The 19,083-nt window shown below is 42.5% G+C and overlaps 2 protein-coding genes across 2 annotated transcripts in view; both read left to right on the forward strand.

The window, feature by feature from the left end:
* The first annotated feature begins 1,214 nt into the window (after positions 1 to 1,214).
* Positions 1,215 to 19,083, forward strand: part of LOC307221602 (sulfotransferase 2B1-like) — a 54,028-nt gene continuing 36,159 nt past the window's right edge. Inside the window, exon 1 of the mRNA XM_079986260.1 lies at positions 1,215 to 1,373. The gene's annotated coding sequence lies outside the window, so the exon portion shown is untranslated. The remainder of the gene's footprint in view (positions 1,374 to 19,083) is intronic.
* On the forward strand, positions 2,381 to 11,257 carry LOC307221622 (sulfotransferase 2B1-like). The gene is made up of 6 exons (XM_079986317.1): positions 2,381 to 2,522; positions 3,566 to 3,774; positions 4,128 to 4,254; positions 4,862 to 4,956; positions 5,903 to 6,083; positions 11,053 to 11,257. The coding sequence occupies exons 1-6, from the start codon at positions 2,393 to 2,395 to the stop codon at positions 11,160 to 11,162; spliced, it is 852 nt and encodes a 283-aa protein (XP_079842443.1). The 5' UTR covers positions 2,381 to 2,392; the 3' UTR covers positions 11,163 to 11,257.

Genomic DNA, 19,083 nt, shown 5'->3' on the forward strand with positions numbered 1-19,083 from the left:
GTGTCTTTAGAGCTTGGAGGTCTCACTGCAGCAGCTCCAGGAGAAATGCTGAGACCGAGATGCCCCTTGAACATCGCCTTCATAGACCTGATGAAGGCCTTCAGCCTCGTCAGCCAAAAAGGACTCTTCACACTGCTCAAAATAGGACGTCCACAGAAGCTTCACGAGATGATTGTGTTCTTCCATGATAACATGCCCGGCACCTTCCAATATGATGGCACATCCTCAGATGCCTTCCCTGTTTGTGTTCTTTTCTTAAATTCACGAACTGCTCTTATAAAAGTTCCTCTTTGAATGTTAAAGAGCAGGGTAAAATGAATAAATTTACCCTTAATGGCCTGCACTGGCCTGGAACAAAAGAGAAGTTTTCAACAAGTGTTTAAAAGGTGGCAGAGATATCTCCTACTGAATCCCTGTTGTCAGGGTGTTCCACAGGGCAAGGCCAATGATACTGAAAGCTTGGTTTCTTGTTGTCAAATGAGACACACCAACTTGGGGGACAACTGAAGATGTTCCTGCAGATGATTTCACTGATCGTGGTGGACCATAAGGGTTCAGGTGATACCTGGCAAATTTTGGACCAGGTTGTTCAGGGCTTTGTAAATCAATGCAAGAACCTTGAACCTGGCTCAGTAGCAGATGAGCAGCCAGTGCAGCTGTTTTAACAGTGGTGTCACATGTTCTTGACCAGAAGCTCCCGTTAGCAATATGGCTGCAGCATTCTGCAGCAGCTGGAGTTGCCTTTATCCTGCAGTGTGAGAAGGATGGTAAGCTTCCTTCACGTATGAACACACAGAAACAATGGCTACATGTCATTAGACACATATATGTTATCCACTCCATAGTCCGGTACCCATTTCCTGAACCTCTAAGTTTCTTCAGTGAAAATGCTGGGGAAGCAGATCTGAGCAGAGTTGAATCTTTTCATAATAGCTGGTGAGCAGCAGATTTGGTCCGGAGGGCTGCAAAATGCTCCTTCGCAAGTGACTCTCCTAGCAGGATTGAACCCCCTCCCCATCTATGAATGTGGGAGGTGTGTGTGTGTGGGAGGGGGAGAACACGCCTTCCCCCTTGACTGAATGTTTAAGTCTTGCTCTGTGAGCCAGGAAAAGAAGGAAGCTCCAGATTCGAACAGAAGTGAGCATGGCCTGTGTCTTTCAGAGGCATGTCTGGTCTGGAATACAAACTCCCCTCTCTGGTTGGCAGTGGTTTCACCCAAAGTTCATTGGCACTTTCATCCTATCTATGTAGGAAGTGCATGCTATGCTGAGTTGTTGATCTTCTGTTGACAGACAAATATACCTGCTGAAGTTTCCCTCATTCCTCCTGCTTCCTGATATTACTGCAGACTCTTTGCAAGGTTTCCTCTCACAGTAAGTATCTTCCTGTATTCAAGGTTTGCTTAGGTTCTTTCAGATCATCTCAACCTCCTTCTTCTCCCCTTGATGAATTCTTCCTCAGTTGCCTCTCCCTTTTCCAGATTCCCTCTTTCCTTTTCCAGATTGGAAAATGCCTGGTTTTAAATTAACTGCCTTATTCTATAAATGTAGCAGTGCAAGAAAGACAGGACAACAGGTCCACCCACTGGCTCTTCTGAGAGACCTGCTCCTCCTGGCTCCTCTCCTTCCTGAACTGTCTGCTATTGGCAGTCCTCCACCTGTCGGCAGCTGTGAGAGAGAAGGGAGAGCAATGCCTCTGCTGAGAGACCCACTTCATTTCACTTCTCTTCTTCCCAAACAGATTCCATGCAATTTGGTAATCAGTTTCAGATCTTTGAAGCTTTACTTTACTTTGAAGGTTTTCTTCCCCCTTCGCCTTTGCATTGTCTTTTGAGATTTTAAGGCTCTGAGTGGGGAGTGTTTGCTCTGCTCTTGGTTTACAGCTGTTACGTAAAGCTATTCTGGACATTTTTGCAGCTACTGAACAAGTCAAATGTTGTAAATAAATAAATGAGTATCTAGGGTTACGTAAACGGACAAAAGTTCGCCTCACCTGGTCTCCTATTGGCAGAAGCAGGGAAGAGGAAAGACTATTTTGCACTTCAGGTAAACAGTGTGGGAGTAGCACCAGAAGCAGTTTTGCATGTTTGTGTACGGAGGGGTGTGTATCCTTTTTTAGGCAGGTGTGGCTGTGATGTAGCACTCCCTTCTTGCGTAAACTGATTTTCCTTCAGTTGATGCATAGTGGCAGTGATCCAGAGGAGGTGAATGGAGCCTATTTCCTCATGGAAGTGAAGGTGATTGGAGTTTATTGTGTGACTATTTTGCGTCCAAGATGTTACTGAGATTTGGAAGTCTGATATGATGTGCACTCAAAACCGAGTTCATTGGATGTGACATAATATCTCTCTCTCTCTTTCTCTCTCTCTCATCTTCAGTTTTCAGTGTCTTCAATGGCATATTTCAAATACAAGGGGTTCCAATTTGCTCACCTTTTGATGTCCGTGGAAACACTCAGCTATGTGGAAAATGAACTCCAACTGTTGGATGATGATATAGTGAATGTCACTTACCCCAAGTCAGGTCAGTGGTGCAATTAGGTAAACAGACTTTTGATTTAGACTTAAAGTATCCACGAAGCCTGCCAGGTATGTTTGTTTTTGACATAAGTCATGAACAACCACCATGTAGCTGCATAATAATAAATAAATAAATAAATAAATAAATAAATAAATAAATAAATATTTATACTCCGCCCATCTGGCTGGGCTTCCCCAGCCACTCTGGGCGGCTTCCAACCACATATTAAAATACATCAAACGTTTAAAGCTTCCCTAAACAAGTCTGCCTTCAGATGTCTTGTAAAAGTTTGGTAGTTGTTGTTCTCTTTGACATCTGATGGGAGTCCGTACCAGATGGAGCTGGTAAACAGCTGCCCTGGACACAGAATTCACCTGTGCCTCCATGGACAGCTGTGAGTCCAAAACGACTCCCAGGCTGCGCACCTGGTCCTTCAGGGGCACAGTTACCCCATTCAGGACCAGAGAGTCCTCCACACCCACCCGCCTCCTGTCTCCCCAAAACAGTACTTTTGTCTTCTAAGGATTCAGCCTCAATCTGTTAGCCACCACCCATCCTCCAACCGCCTCCAGACATTCACACAGAACCTTCACCGCCTTCACTGGTTCTGATTTAAAAGAGAGGTAGAGCTGGGTATCATCTGCATATTGATGGACACCCAGCCCAAACCCCCTAATGATCTCTCCCAGCAGCTGCATATAGATGTTGAAGAGCATGGGGGAGAGGACAGAACCCCGAGGCACGCCTAACAGCACACTGCTCTCTACTTTCCCATAGGCTTCTGGGAGAAACAGGATGCCAGACTCAATGGGTCATTGGCGTCATCCAGAAGGCTATTCTTCTGTTCTCATTTGTACCACACTCAACAGAAAAATATAGTGAATTTCATCACGGTAAACCGTTCCAAAATTTTGGGGATCTTGCCCCATATGATGCTGGATAGCTAGCATATGATGGAGATCCATTCAAATTCTTATGTTCCTCTAATTGCTTTTGCAAGGGCCAGGTGTTAATGCACAATGACTGATTGGTGGATTTCCTCCTAGGTACTCACTGGATGTCAGAGATCTTGAGCTTAATCCAGAGCCAAGGGGACCCCTCATGGGTTCAGAATGTACCACTGTGGGAAAGGGCACCCTGGATTGAGTTGGATGAACATTTGAAGATTGCCTTGAAAAATCCTTCCCCCAGGATCCTGAATACTCACCTGCCATTCCAGCTTTTCCCCAAGTCCTTCCTCCACTCCAAGGCCAAGGTAAGGGAGGAACAATGGACACATCAAGCTTGTCTTTGGCTTCTGTCTTTCTGACACATAGATGTGAGGGATTTGGGAACACTTGACACAGCCTCTTTACAGGCGGATGTCATTTTCTGTACTAGAGAATGGGGGGGGGGAATATTGGGAATCTCCTTAGGAGTTTCCTGATTGTGGAAGAACTTGAATTTGACATGATCCACATGCATAGTCAGTTCAGGTCCTCACTGGAGGCTTCCCTTGTTTCCATGTCAGGTTTTATTTATCATGCCTTCAGTTGCTCCCACACTCTGCCTAATGTTAGTGTTGGGCTGCCTGGGCCCTCCCTAAATGTGGCTCTGTCTTTGTTACAGGTCATCTATACTCTGCGTAACCCTAGAGATGTGATGGTTTCAAGCTACCACTTCATCAAAGGCTTTAAAGAATGGAAGGATGCTGGGACTTTGGAAGAGTTCATGGAGAGATTCCTGAGTGGGGAAAGTATGGAAGGAGGCAAATCAGCCACTCCTGTTTGGTGTAACCCAGCACCAGTGATATGCAATATCAGAATGAATATATATTTAGAGCTAACGCAACAGTCCAATCAGAGAACTATAATTCCCAGCTGGATACTTGGAGAAGGGGAGAAATGGGTGTGTGTGTGTGTGTTTCCTAAATGTGTTATTTGCTTTCAAAGAAAATCAATAAATGTCCGTTCAAATGGGCGAGAAAGGCACTAAAATGAGAATAGAGTGAAACTTAAGGAAAGTCCTTAACACCAACAAGACAATAGATCAGAATCGATGATAGCAGATAGCAGAAAGAAAAAGAAACCTTAAAGGAGAAAGCCCACTAAAGTGTAAAATTGTTGACTCATTCAAACCTTTAGTTCTTCTGTACATGGATAATGTCAGTAGATAGATCAGTCAGCAGGTGGCATTGGACTCAGGGTAGCGTTGAAGTCTCCTGTTACTGATTTTGTTCTAAAGGGATAATGCAGTTATTTTCCAAGTTCCTGACTGGTGTTTCCTCTACGTCTACAATAGCATTCTCTACTCCCTCCCACAACTCCTTACATTTTATCCTTGCTTCCTCTTTGCTCTTCCAGTGGGTTATGGTTCCTGGTTTAACCATGTGAAAGGCTGGGTGGAGATGAAGGAGAGAGCCAACATCTTCTTCATCACCTATGAAGAACTACAGCAGGTAAAGGTCCAGTTTTAACTGTGTTGACCTGCAGCCCCAATTCTGATATTATTCACACATGAAGCTGCCTTCTTTTTAGAAAGATTCTAGTAATATTGGCCAGAAAGGGATTCTGAGCATGGGCAAAATTCGGTGCTACCTCTACATACACTGAATATCATGTGCAGAGTACATTTCCTTTCTTCTACATGGAGCAGATGTGCCAATAACCTGCTTTTCTGCTGCAAAGGTAATGTCTCTTGCTAACTCAGGTGCCCCCTGTGTTCGGTACTGACTGAGGAGAGGTGGAGACAGAGTGGCTTCTGCAAGGTGATAACAGCAAATTCCACATCAAGACATTCATTTTGCCCAAAGCCAATTCCGACATGAGGAGGTGGAGTTGCAGGCTCACGCCCCCAACAACTGTGCGCGGCTGGCTTTAGCCCCGCATGACCTGGGGAATCCTTGGGCCGCATCAGCCCCAGGGCCAGCGATTCGGCTGGCCCCGGGGGCGTGGCCTGGGTCATTTAATGCTGGTGTGGCCCCAGGATCTCCCCTTTTCGTCCTCGCATTCCGGTAAAGATTTCTGGGGGGGGCGTTGCCTCGTCCGAAACCTATGGAGGCCAGGGCCTAAAGCATGCCCCCGAGCGGTGACCCCTCGGGGAGTTCCTAGTGATGTACATCTCAGGGCTCCCCCTACTGATGTTAACCCTTTACGGTTTTCATGCTAACAGGCTGAAGCAGGATAGTCTGATAGGACCAATGCCTAAAGCCAATACCTGCTCTTACCTGTAACCAATAAAGTTGTGGCCATTTTTTGCCCATTTATTCCAACTGGTGGAAGGCGGGAATTGCCAAGCAATGCACATTGCATACTGGTACTCATGCTTTCTGTGTGCCTCCTGATAAAGGGCAAGTTCTCTACATCACATGAGGATTCACAGCCATTTGCTTTTGCTTTCTGCAGGACCTTCGAGCCAGCGTGCAGAAGATCTGTCATTTTCTTGGCAAGGAGCTGAACAGCCAACAAATTGAATCTGTGGTGGAAAACGCCTCTTTCCACAAGATGAAGGACAACAAGATGTCTAACTTTTCCACAACACCAGAGAACATTTTTGACCATACAAAAGCAACGTTCATGAGGAAAGGTAATAACATTGGAGTGCCAAGAAACAAGGCCACAATGCTGCATGCCAGGGGTGAAGAACCTCTTCTTTTTCTGTGGATGTTTGAATGTCTCACAGAAAAAATCTATCAGCAACCAGTCAATAGAGCGTAGAGTCAGAGCTGACTGTCAACACAGTTTGCAGGTCCAGAAGGGGGTAAAGTTCGCAGGATTGTATACCTTCCTCTCTGTGGAACATCCCATCTAAATCTGTTTATTTAATGGGTGTCCAGATCTAAATAAGAAATTATTCTGAAAGAGGCAATCTGGAGAACAAGGGTGTTTCTGCACGATTTTGAATCCTGGATAATGCTGGGGACTCCCTGAATATAGGTTGCAGATTCTCTAGGCCATCAAGAAACAGTAGTTGCCTCAGAGTTGTTTATGCTAGATTTGGCAGGTTCTGTGCCTTTCACATCAATTTGGAAAGCAAGCAGAAATTTAGCAGACAGAGCAACAGGCACACAGTTCATGGAGCTCTCTGTGGTGCAATAAGAAAACATGTCTGGATGAGACACCCAGCTGGTCCAGGTACCCAACATGCATGCATTAGTGCTGCTGGAAAGCCAAATCAGGAGGGTGGGAATGGTTGGGGAGGGGCTCAGGGCAAACAGTCAGGGGGCATGTTCTTTCCCCCCTAATGTCAGCATATTCTTTTTTTTTTATAAATATTTATTGAGATTTTTTAAAATACAAAATGCAAAAATAATAAACAATATAACATGAATCATAACACATTTTTCAGAACTTCTTTGGACTCCCTCACGTCTCCCACTCCCACTTACATCGTTATAAATTTTTCCCAGCAATTTATCATCTTATTTATATTCTTAAATTTTGTTCAGTTAATTTAATCTATTCTCCACAAATTTTATGTTTCCCTCAATCTCACTTATCGTCAATTTCAAATCTAATTCAGTGGTAGGCAATTATTTATGATCTAGCATCCTTCTTAGCCTTCAACCAAATTACAATACTTTTGTAGATAAATCTTGAATTTCTTCCAGTCTTCTTCAACCCTCTCTTCTCCCAGGTCTCGAATTCTGCCAGTCATCTCGGCCAGTTGCATATAGTCCATCAGCTGCATCTGCCACTCTTCCAGTGTGGGTAGATCTTGAGTTTTCCAACTCTTGGCGATGAGTATCCTTGCTGCCGTTGTTGCATACATAAAAAATGTTCGGTCCTTCTTTAACACCTTCTGGCCGACAATGCCCAGAAGGAAGGCCTCTGGTTTCTTAGTGAAGGTATACTTAAATACCTTTTTCAACTCGTTATAAATCATTTCCCAGAAGGCCTTCACTCTAGGGCAAGTCCACCAGAGGTGAAAGAATGTTCCTTCATGTTCTTTACATTTCCAACATTTATTATCAGACAAATGGTATATTTTGGCAAGTTTAACTGGGGTCATGTACCATCTATATATCATTTTCATTACATTTTCCTTCAAAGCATTACATGCAGTGAAGTTCAGCCCGGTGGTCCACAACCTTTCCCAGTCCTCAAACATAATATTATGCCCAATATCCTGAGCCCACTTTATCATAACCGATTTAACCATTTCGTCTTGTGTATTCCATTTCAGCAGCAAGTTATACATTCTTGATAATACCTTAGTTTTTGGTTCTAACAATTCTGTTTCCAACTTCGATTTCTCCACCTGGAACCCTACCTTTTTGTCATTTTTAAAAACTTCTTTAATCTGAGCGTAATGTAACCAGTCTCGCACTTTATCCTTCATTTTCTCCAAACTCTGCAGTTTCCAATTGTCTCCGTCTTTTTCTAATATTTCCCAATATTTTGGCCAATTGGCCTCCATATTGGGTCTTTTTCGGGCCTTAGCTTCCAGAGGTGAAAGCCACCTCGGAGTTTTATTTTCCAATAAGTCTTTGTATTTTGTCCAGACTTTAAAAACTGCTTTCCTGACAATATGGTTCTTAAAGACCTTATTAATCTTAACCTTATCGTACCATAGATATGCATGCCAACCAAAAGCATTGTTAAACCCTTCCAAATCCAATACGTCAGTGTCTTCGAGAAGTAGCCAGTCTTTTAGCCAGCAAAAGGCTGCGGCTTCATAATACAACTTTAAGTCTGGCAGGGCAAAGCCCCCTCTTTCTTTCGCATCAGTTAGTATCTTAAACTTAATTCTGGGCTTTTTGCCCTGCCAGACAAATTTAGATATATCTCTCTGCCACTTCCGGAAGCACTCTGTCTTGTCCACAATCTGCAATGTTTGAAACAAAAACAACATCTTTGGCAATACATTCATCTTAACAGCAGCGATTCGGCCTAACAGAGAAAGCTTCAATTTTGTCCAACTATCCAAATCTCTCTTAATTTCAGACCAACATTTTTCGTAATTATCCTTAAATAGACTCAGATTTTTTGCTGTTATGTTTACCCCTAGGTACTTTACTTTTTTAACCACAGTTAGTTCTGTTTCTCTCTGAAACTGTTCCGACTCTGCATCTGTCAAGTTTTTCCCCAACACCTTAGTTTTCTGTTTATTTAGTTTAAATCCCGCCACCCGACCAAAATCTTGGATCAGTTGTAATACTCTTTTTGTACTAGATTCTGGCTCCTGCAGGGTCAAAACTAGGTCATCTGCAAAAGCTTTAAGTTTATATTGTTTCGCTCCGACCTGAATCCCTTCCACCAACCGGTCCCCTCTAATCATATTCAAGAGCACCTCCAGAACTGATATAAATAACAAAGGGGAAATCGGGCAGCCTTGTCGTGTTCCTTTTTCAATTTTAAACTCTTCAGTAACCACATTGTTTACTATCAATTTAGCCTTTTGTTCTGAATATATTGCGTCAATCCCATTCTCAAAACCCCGACCCACTCCCATTTCTTTTAAATTTCCCTTCATAAATTTCCAAGAGATATTATCAAAGGCCTTCTCCGCATCTATAAAGATTAACACTGCTTTTGTATTTATATCAGTTTGCAAAAGTTCCAAAATGTCAATAATGTTCCTTGTATTGGCAAACATGTGTCTACCTGGGAGAAAGCCTGCCTGGTCTTTATGAATTACTTCATTTAGAACTTTTTTGAATCTACTTGCCAAAACATCTGCAAAAATTTTGTAATCCACATTTAAAAGGGAGATGGGACGGTAGTTCTTAAGTTGCGTCTTTTCAGCTTCCGATTTTGGTATCAATGTGATGAAAGCTTCCTTCCACGATTCCGGCGCCCTCCTCCCCTCCATAATTTCATTGCTAACCTCCATCAGTGGTTGTATCAAATGGTCTTTTAATATCTTATAATACTTGGAGGTTAGCCCGTCTGGCCCTGGAGATTTGCCCGGTTTCATGTTTTGAATGGCTTGTTCAATTTCTTGACATGTTATTTTACTATTCAGGAGAGATCTATTTTCTTGTGACAACCTTTTAAGTCCATTTTTCTCCAAAAATTGTTTTATCTCGACCTCATTCTGCGGCCCTTGGGTATATAATTTTTTGAAGTATTTCTGGAAACACTTTCTAATCTCCGTGGGGTTCTGAATGTTTCTTCCTTCAATTTCCAAATTTGTAACTGTATTCAATTTTTGTCTCTTCTTCAACTGCCAAGCTAGCAGTTTCCCACATTTATTTGCCGATTCAAAAGTTTTTTGTTTCATTAATTTAATCTTCCACTCTATTTCCTGATTTATCAGTTTAGAATACTGTGCTTGATAGAGTTTGATTTCTCTCAAGATCGGCAGGGACTTCGGGTTTGATCTTAACTTCTTCTCTAATTCTTTTATTTTCTCCAAAATCTTATCTTTTCTGTCATTTTGTATCCTCTTCCTTGCCGCATTCTGTTGTATCAAGAACCCCCTCATCACAGCTTTACTTGCATCCCAAATAATTCTTTTTTCCACCGCAGTGTTCATATTTATCTCAAAGTAATCCTTCAATGCTTTCTGGGCCTTCTTAGTAATCTCCTGATCTCTGAACAAATTGTCATTCATCTTCCATCTAAAGGAACCAGTTGGTAATAGTATCATATCCATTTTCAGTGCATTATGGTCAGAGCAGGTTTTTGGGCAGATTTCCACCTTTCTGACCTTCGGTGCCAGACCTCTAGTTATCCATATTTGGTCGATTCTTGTCCAAGTCAGCTGAGCTTCAGAGAAGAATGTTCCTTCTTTTCCCAAGGGGTTCTTCGTTCTCCAAATGTCAATCCAGTCCATATTGTCAGTCAGTTCAAAAAAGGTCTTTGGTAGTCTGCCATCTTTAGTGACATTCTGGCTTTGTGACTTATCCATGTTAGTTGATACGACCCCGTTCATGTCTCCTAATGTCAGCATATTCTGTGCCCTTCACATTTATTTGGAAAGCAAGCAGAAATTCAGCAGTTAAACCATTCCAAATCTCTGCACGTATACTTTCCTGAGCCCTATGCTATAGGGCCACAGAGTCTGAGTTCTCCATCTCTAAAGCTGCAAAGGGAACCTAACTGAATGGTTTTTCACCTCAAAGTGGTTAAAATGGATGTGAGAACAAAGTGCCCCACTGTGCCCTCATTGACTGGTGGCTGTTCATGAGAGAAAGCTTGGTATGGAGGTCCTTGAGGCAAGCTTTTATGTCATGTGCAATCTGAGGTGGTACCGTCCTTTAACAAGAATGGACCATGCCAGAGACGGCATGTTTGCCTCATCATCAGAAGTGGTAAATGCGTAGAGAGCAAGCAGGACCCATTGCATTTTCCTGCCAGATGTGCTGGAGAAGGCTACAGTTCTTCATTCCACATACAGATGCTGACAGGATTTGCTGCTGCATCTAAACAGAGAAAGAACAGTGTCCTCCATTTTACCTGAGGGCAATAGGCTTTTAAGGGACAGACATTGTAGCTCTACAGCTCAGCACTGCTTACTAATGCCTGAGCATTAGAAAAGCTCTAATTTGAGCTGAAGTAATTTCAGGTGAACTTGTTTGTGGTTGGCATTTGCTCTTGTGTTGTTCCAGGGATCTCTGGAGACTGGAAGAACCACCTGACAGTGGCGCAGAGTGAACGCTTTGACCGTGTTTACTGGGAGAACATGCGTGGTGTGAATATGACTTTCCCATGGGACTGAAGAATGCCAGATTGTTGCTCCTGCTGTTCTCCACATTCTTATGTATCAGATGGATTGGGTATTTTCTGCTGAATAAACAGATACCTGATCAGGAATGGTACAGTTGCTGTTATTTGTTTTTTGTTTACTAAATCACAATGTGGCTTTAGAACTCAGAGGTCTCACTGCATCAGCTGAGACTGAGACATCCCTTGTACATCGCATTCATAGACCAGATAATGGCCTTCAAACTCTTCACACTGCTCAAGATAGGATGTCCACCTAAGCTTCACAAGATGATTTTCTACTTCCATGAAAACATGCCCAGGTCCATCCAATATGAAGGCTCATCCTCAGATGCCTTCCCTGTTTGTGTTCTTTTTTAAAATGCATGTACTGCTTTTAAAAAAGTTCCTCTTTGAATGCTAAAGAGCAGGGTAAACTGAATAAATTTACATAATGGGTTAGAGACTGGGTAAGTGAATATTTATCTGTTCATTCATAATTTTTTTTATATCCCACTGTATCATAAAACCAAACAATAAAATCACAAAAATCTAAGAACAAGTTAAAAAACAAACAAAAATAAATTAAAAACAAACAGCAACAGACCATAGTGGGAAATGTACTCTTAATGGCCTGCACTGGCCTGGCATAACAGAGAATTTTCAAGCAGGCATTTAAAAGGTGGTACAGAAGGCTCCTGCTGAATCTCTGTTGGCAAGGGGTTCCACAGGGCAAGGCCAATGACACTGAAAGCTCGGTTTCTTGTTGTCAAATGAGACACACCAACTTGGGGGACAACTGAAGATGCCCCTGCAGATGATCTCAGTGATCGGGCTGGACTAGAAGAGTTCAGGTGATCCCTGATGTATCCTGGACCAGGTTGTTCAGGGCTTTGTAAATCAATGCAAGAACCTTGAACCTGGCTCAGTAGCAGATGAGCAGCCAGTGCAGCTGTTTTAACAGTGGGGCCACATGTTCTCAACCAGAAGCTCCCGTTAGCAACATTGTTGCAGCATTCTGCAGCAGCTGGCGTTTCCGAACCAGACCCACAGGCAGCCCCACAAGGAAAACATTACAGTAATCTAGCCTCAAGTGCACCAGTGCATGAACTACAGTGGACATGCTATAGATTGGGGCAAAAGCTATTCTCAGCTGGCATGCTACTTGAAGAAAAGTGGGAGGAGCAAAGACCAGAAGAAAAAGAAGAGAAGAGGCAGCCAGTGGTGCACCCTTCCTCAAATTGCCTTTATCCTGTGGTGTGAGAAGGATGGTAAGCTTCTTTCACGTATGAACTGACAGAAACAGCAGCTTCATGTCACCAGGCACATATATGTCATCCACTCCATAGTCTGGTACATTATTTTTGCACCACTGGCAGGGACCCATTCCCTTAACCCCTAAGTTTCTTCAGTGAAAGCGCTGGGGAAGCAGGTCTGAGCAGAGTTGAATCCTTGCATAACAGCTGGTGAGCAGTGGACTTTGTCTCGAGGGCTGCTAAATGCTCCTTCGCAAGTGCCTCTCCCAGCAAGATCGAACCCCCTCCCCATCTATGAATGTGGGAGGTGTGTGTGGGGGGGAGGAGAGAACACGCCTTCCCCCTTGACTAAATGTTTAAGTCTTGCTCTGTGAGCCAGGAAGACAAGGAAGCTCCAGACTCAACTGTAGTGAGCATGGCCTGAGTCTTTCAGAAGAATGCCTGGAATACAAACTCCCCTCTCTGGTTGGCAGTGGTTTCATCCAAAGTTCATTGGTACTTTCATCTCATCCATGTAGGAAGTGCATGCTATGCTGGGTTGTTGATCTTCTGCTGACAGAAAAATATACCTGCTGAAGTTTCCCTCATTCCTCCTGCTTCCTGATATTACTGCAGACTCTTTGCAAGGTTTCCTCACACAGTAAGTATCTTTCCCTGACCCACAGGATGCTCCAGTAGCTGCTGGATAATAAAGACTGCTCCTGTTTCCTTCCTGTATTCAAGGTTTGATTACGTTCTTTCAGATCATCTCAACCTCCTTTTTCTCCCCTTGATGAATTCTTCCCCAGTTGCCTTCTCCCTTTTCCAGATTCCCTCTTTCCTTTTCCAGATTGGAACATGCATGGGTTTTAAATTGACTGCTATATTCTATAAATGTAGCAGTGCAAGAAAGACAGGACAACAGGTCCACCCACTGGCTCTTCTGAGAGACCTGCTCCCCCTGTTCTTCTCCTCCCTGAACTGTCTGCTCTTGGTAGTCCTCCACCTGTTGACAGCTGTGAGAGAGAAGGGAGAGCAGGGTGGCATGCATATTTGTGGTATGACAAGGTCAAAGCACATAAAGCGTTTAAAAACCATATTGTCAGAAAAGCACTGCTTAATGTTTGGATAAGATATAAGGACTTGCTTGAAAATAAAACCCCAAGGTGGCTGTCACCAATGGAAGCGAAGGCTCAGAAAAAGCCCAATATGGAGGCCAATTGGCCGAAATATTGGGAAATTTTGGAACAAGACGGAGACAGACTAAAATTGCATAGTTTTGAAAAATTAAAAAATAGAGTGCGAGATTGGCTTCACTATTACCAGATAATGGAGGCATATAATTTGGACAAAAAAATTGGCTTCCAGGTGGAAAAATCAAAATTGGAAATAGAACTGTTAGATCCTAAAATCAAGAATTTTTCAAGAATGTATAACTTACTGTTGAAATGGAATACTCAGGATGAAACGGTGAAATCTGTTATGATTAAATGGGCACAAGACGTTGGACATAATATTATGATGGACCACAGTTATGGACCACAGGTATGAAATTCACGGCATGTAATGCCTTAAGGGAGAATATAATGAAAATGATATACAGGTGGTACATGACACCAGTCAAGCTTGCAAAAATCTATCATCTGCCCGATAATAAATGTTGGAAATGTAAAGAGACCGAAGGTACATTCTTTCACCTTTGGTGGACGTGCCCAAGGATTAAGACCTTCTGGGAGATGATCTATAATGAAATGAAAAAGGTATTTAAATATACCTTTCTGAAGAAACCAGAGGCCTTTCTCCTGGGCATGGTCGGCCAATTGGTGTTAAAGAAGGACAAAACTTTTTTTATGTATGCCACAACAGCAGCAAGAATACTTATCGCAAAGTATTGGAAGACACAAGATCTACCCACCCGGGAAGAATGGCAGATGAAGGTGATGGAGTACATGGAACTGGCGGAAATGACTGGCAGAATCTGGGACCTGGGAGAAGAGTCGGTAGAAGAAGATTGGAAGAAATTTAAAGACTATTTACAGAAATATTGTAAAATTAAGGAATGTTAGAAGGATGTTGGAATGAAGTTATGTGGTTTTAGCAGTGATGTTATAAAGGAGTATTTAAAGATGGATTGTTAACAGGTGAGAATGTAAAGTTATAATATATTAAGATAAATTATTAAGATAAAAGCAAAAATGGAAAGGATTTGCTGAAATAACTAATTGAACTAGAATACAAAAAAGGGGTGTGTGAGGAGGTCAGGGAAACAAGCAAATGAAAGTTAGGATCTGGAAAGGTTGATTTGTTTTTAATTGTTTTTTGTGTTTTGTATTTTTTCCTTTTCCTTTTCTTTTTTTATTCTTGTAACTGTTTTGAAATTTTAATAAATATCATTTAAAAAAAAAAGATAAGAAGTATAGAAACAGGAGTTTGTGTTCATGCTCAAGGATGCAAAACTTACTTGCATAAACTCATGAGGCTGGGTTCCTGGGGAGGGGGAAAGGGGGGCCTGAAGGGAATATATGCTGTATGCAATGGCTCTTTAAGTTGTGCTTGCTTGTAACTAATCACAGTGTGCCTTTCTGCTATCTGGAGAGCAGAAATAAACTCTTTCTCTGAAACAACCCTCGGTGTCCATTGACTCCTCCCTCCCTCCCGAGAGCAACGCGCACCCACCCATGGGAAAGGTCTGAAAGGCCACAACCTAACAATTCCTCTCACTCTCTCACAACACAAATCGACCAACCCACAGAGTATTCCTCCCTCTTCCTTCTCCAACTCCCAACTCTCAACTGACTTTCACACAACTCAACCTCTCACTCTAACTCCTCCCCTCAGTTTCCACTGGCCAATCATCTTCACAGACATTTAGCCCTTTCCTTATGACCCACCAAGGAGGCAAATGCCAAACACCCTAATCTCATTTTAGTGCCAATCTCGCCCATTTGAAAGGACATTTATTGATTTTCTTTGAAAGCAAATGACAAATGTGGGACTTTGCCGGATTTCTGCCCTTCTCCATATATCCAACTGGCATTTATAGTTTTCTGATAGAACTCTAGAGTTAGCTAAGAATAAATGTTTTCTGGTGGTGGACATCACTGGTGCTGGGTCACAGCAAACAAGAGTGGCTGATTTGCCTCAATCCATACTTTCCCCACTCAGGAATCTCTCCATGAACTCTTCCACAGTTCCAGGGTCCTTCAGTACTTTAAAGCCTTTGATGAAGTTGTAGCTTGAAACCATAGCATCTCTGGGGTTACGCAGAGTATAGACTACCTGTAACAGAGGAAGAGCTATATTGAAGGAGAGCCCAGGCAGCCCAACACTATCAATAGGCAGAGTGTGGCAGCAAACTGAAGGCATGATAAACAAAACCTGACATGGGAACAGGAGATGCCCCCAGTGAGGACCTGGGCTGACCATGCAAGTGGACCATGTACACTTAAAGTTCATCCACAATCAGGAAACTGCTAAGGAGATTCCCAATATTCCTCCCCATTCTCTAGTACAAAAAATGGCATCCTCCTATAAACAGGCTGTGTCAAGTGTTCCACAATCGCCCACATCTGTGTCTCAAAAAGACAGGAGTCAAAGACAGTCTTGATCGGTCCATTGTTCCTCTCTTACCTTGGCCTTGGAGTGGAGGAAGGACTTGGGGAAAAGCTGGAATGGCAGGTGAGTAGTCAGATCCTGGGGGAAGGGTTTTTCAAGGCAATCTTCAAATCTTCATCCATCTCAATCCAGGGTGCCCTTTCCCACAGTGGTACATTCTGAACCCATGAGGGGTCCCCTTGGCTCTGGATTAAGCTCAAGATCTCCAACATCCAATGAGTACCTAGGAGGAAATCCACCAGTCAATCATTGTGCATTAATACCTGGCCCTTGGAAAGCAATTAGAGGAACATAAGAATTTCAATGAATCTTATTCCTCTTCTACCTATTCAGCACCCTCCTATGGGGCAAGACACCCAGATTAAGGAACGGTTTTCTGTGGTGAAATTGACTATATTTTTTCATTGAGTGTGGCACAAATGAGAACAGAAGAATAGCCTTATGGATGACGCCAATGACCCATTGAGTCTGGCATCCTGTTTCTCCCAGAAGCCTATGGGAAACTAGAGAGCAGCATTATGTTACCAGCAGTATTGTTTTCATTTCGCTCCTAGTAATCCCCAGCATGGAATCTGCTTTTCTCACGACCACTGCACACTGGGTCAATGTCTTCCTTGAGCTGTCAAAGATGACTCCAAGGTCTCGCTCTTACTCCATCACCTCCATTTCACACCCCATGAGTGTGTATATGAAATTAAGATGTTTTGCTCCAACATGCATCTCTTTACACTTGTTCACATTAAATTGCATTCACCATTTTACTGACCACCATTTTTTAATGTCAGCAAACTTGGCCACCTCACTGCTTGATCATTTATGAACAAGTTACAAAATCACAGGTCCCAATAGCAACTAGGGAGAGTTCAGGAGGAATTGCTGGGCCATTAATAGGTGTCTGGGTGGTGCCTCCAGGTATGGTGGTGGGAAAATCCAATGAACTCGGTTTTGAGTGCACATCATATCAGACTTTCAAATCTCAGTAAGATCTTGGAAACGAAATAGTCACACAATAAACTCCAATCACCTTCACTTCCTTGAGGAAATAGGCCCCATTCACCTCCTCTGGATCACTGCCACTATGCATCAACTGGAGAAAATCAGTTTACGCAAGAAGGGAGTGCTACATCACAGACACACCTGTCTAAAAAAAGACGCACACCCCTCTGTACACACACATGCAAAACTGCTTCTGTTGCTACTCCCACACTGTTTACCTGAAGTGCAAAATAGTCTTTCCTCTTCCCTGCTTCTGCCAATAGGAGGCCAGGTGAGGCAAACTTTTGCCTGTATATGGAACCCTTGATACTCATTGTTGATTTACAGCATTCCACTTGCTCAGTAGCTGCAAACCTGTCCAGAACAGCTTTATGTAACAGTGGCAAACCAAGAGCAGAGCAAAGAGTCCCCACTAACAGCCTTAAAATCTCAAAAGACAATCCAAAGGGAAGGGGGAAGAAAAACCATATGTAAAGCTTCAAAGATCTGAAATTGATTACCAAATTGTTTGGGAAGAAGAGAAGAGAAATGAAACCGGTCTCTCAGCAGATGCATTGCTCTCCCTTCTCCCTCTCTCTCTCTTTTTTAAAAATAATATTTATTCAAGTTTTAAAAATTACAGAAAGAAAAAGTAAAAATACCACATTAAACAAAAACAAAACAACACATCACAATATAAAAACAACAACAGAGAAATAAGACCCATTACACAAAAACAAAAACACAGAAAAAAAAAATACATCAGATCTCCTCATTACTAATCTTTCATTATCTTATTTCCTTGACCTCCTCACACCTTCCTTTTTTGTATTCTAGGTCAATTATCCATTTCAGCAAATCCTTTCCCTCTTTTAAAATTTTTGTCCTGTAAATTGTCTTAATATAATGTAACTTTACTTTTCCTCCTTTCACCAATTAACAGTCAGTTATTCCCAAATCCTTTATATCATTCCTGCTAAAATCATATAATGTTATTCCAACATCCTTCTAACAGATATTAATTTTACAATGTTTCTGTAAATAGTCTTTAAATTTCCTCCAATCTTCCTCCACCGACTCTTCTCCCTGGTCTCGGATTCTGGTCTCGGATTCTGAGCTTTTTCAGAGCCTTCGCTTCCATCGGTGACAACCACCTTGGGGGTTTATTTTCAAGTAGGTCTTTATATCTTGTCCAGACATTAAACAATGCTTTCCTCTATACTTCTTATCTTAGGGCTCCTGATGCCATTCCCAGGCAAGGGGGTTGAGAATCCTGTCTTACAAGGTCTGTGCATCAGCGTGTCCAGGATAGTTGCAACCGACCAAGATAAGACCCAGATCTCTGCTTTGGAACTGACAGGGCCATTCATTAAGCTTTCTTGTACTGATAAAAAATAACGCTTTGTTTAAGCAGCTGGATCTGTGTTATAGGTGGAGTTAGATAGTTGGGATAATCAGTTTGAAGTTGTTAGGAACATTGGGTCAGTAAAGAAACTAAGATTAAGAAACTGCCAAGAAAAAATAACTGAAACCATAAGCTTGTTCATGCCTATAAAATAAACTTGATTATTTGTTAATGTTAACAACTGTCTGGACTCCGTGAGTATCCAAGTGAAACGGGTTGGTGGCAGCGAAGAAAGCAATAACAGTGGTGGAACAGGGTCAATAGACCGTCAAACGTCCGGGGACCCTGTGTGATCGCCACAGGGTGAAACTTAAGGAAAGTCTATAACAGCTGGGTGAAATTGGCACCAACAAGAGAAGAGATCAGAATTGATGATAGCAGACATTCTCACTGGTGACAGAAACAAAAAGAAACCTTAATGGAGAAAGCCCATTAAAGTGTAAGATTGTTGACTCATTCAAACCTTTACTTCTCCTGTACATGGATAATGTCAGTAGATAGATCAGTCAGCAGGTGGCATTGGACATAGGGTATTGTTGAAGTCTCCTGTTACTGATTTTGTTTTTAAGGGATAATGCAGTTATTTTCCAAGTTCCTGACTGGTGTTTCCTCTACATCTACAATAGCATTCCCTACTCCCTCCCATAACTCCTGACATTTCACCATTGCTTCTTCTTTGCTCCTTCAGTGGATTATGGTTCCTGGTT

The sequence above is a fragment of the Podarcis cretensis genome (assembly GCF_951804945.1).
Source record: "Podarcis cretensis genome assembly, chromosome: 8".
Taxonomy (NCBI): Eukaryota; Metazoa; Chordata; class Lepidosauria; order Squamata; family Lacertidae; genus Podarcis; species Podarcis cretensis.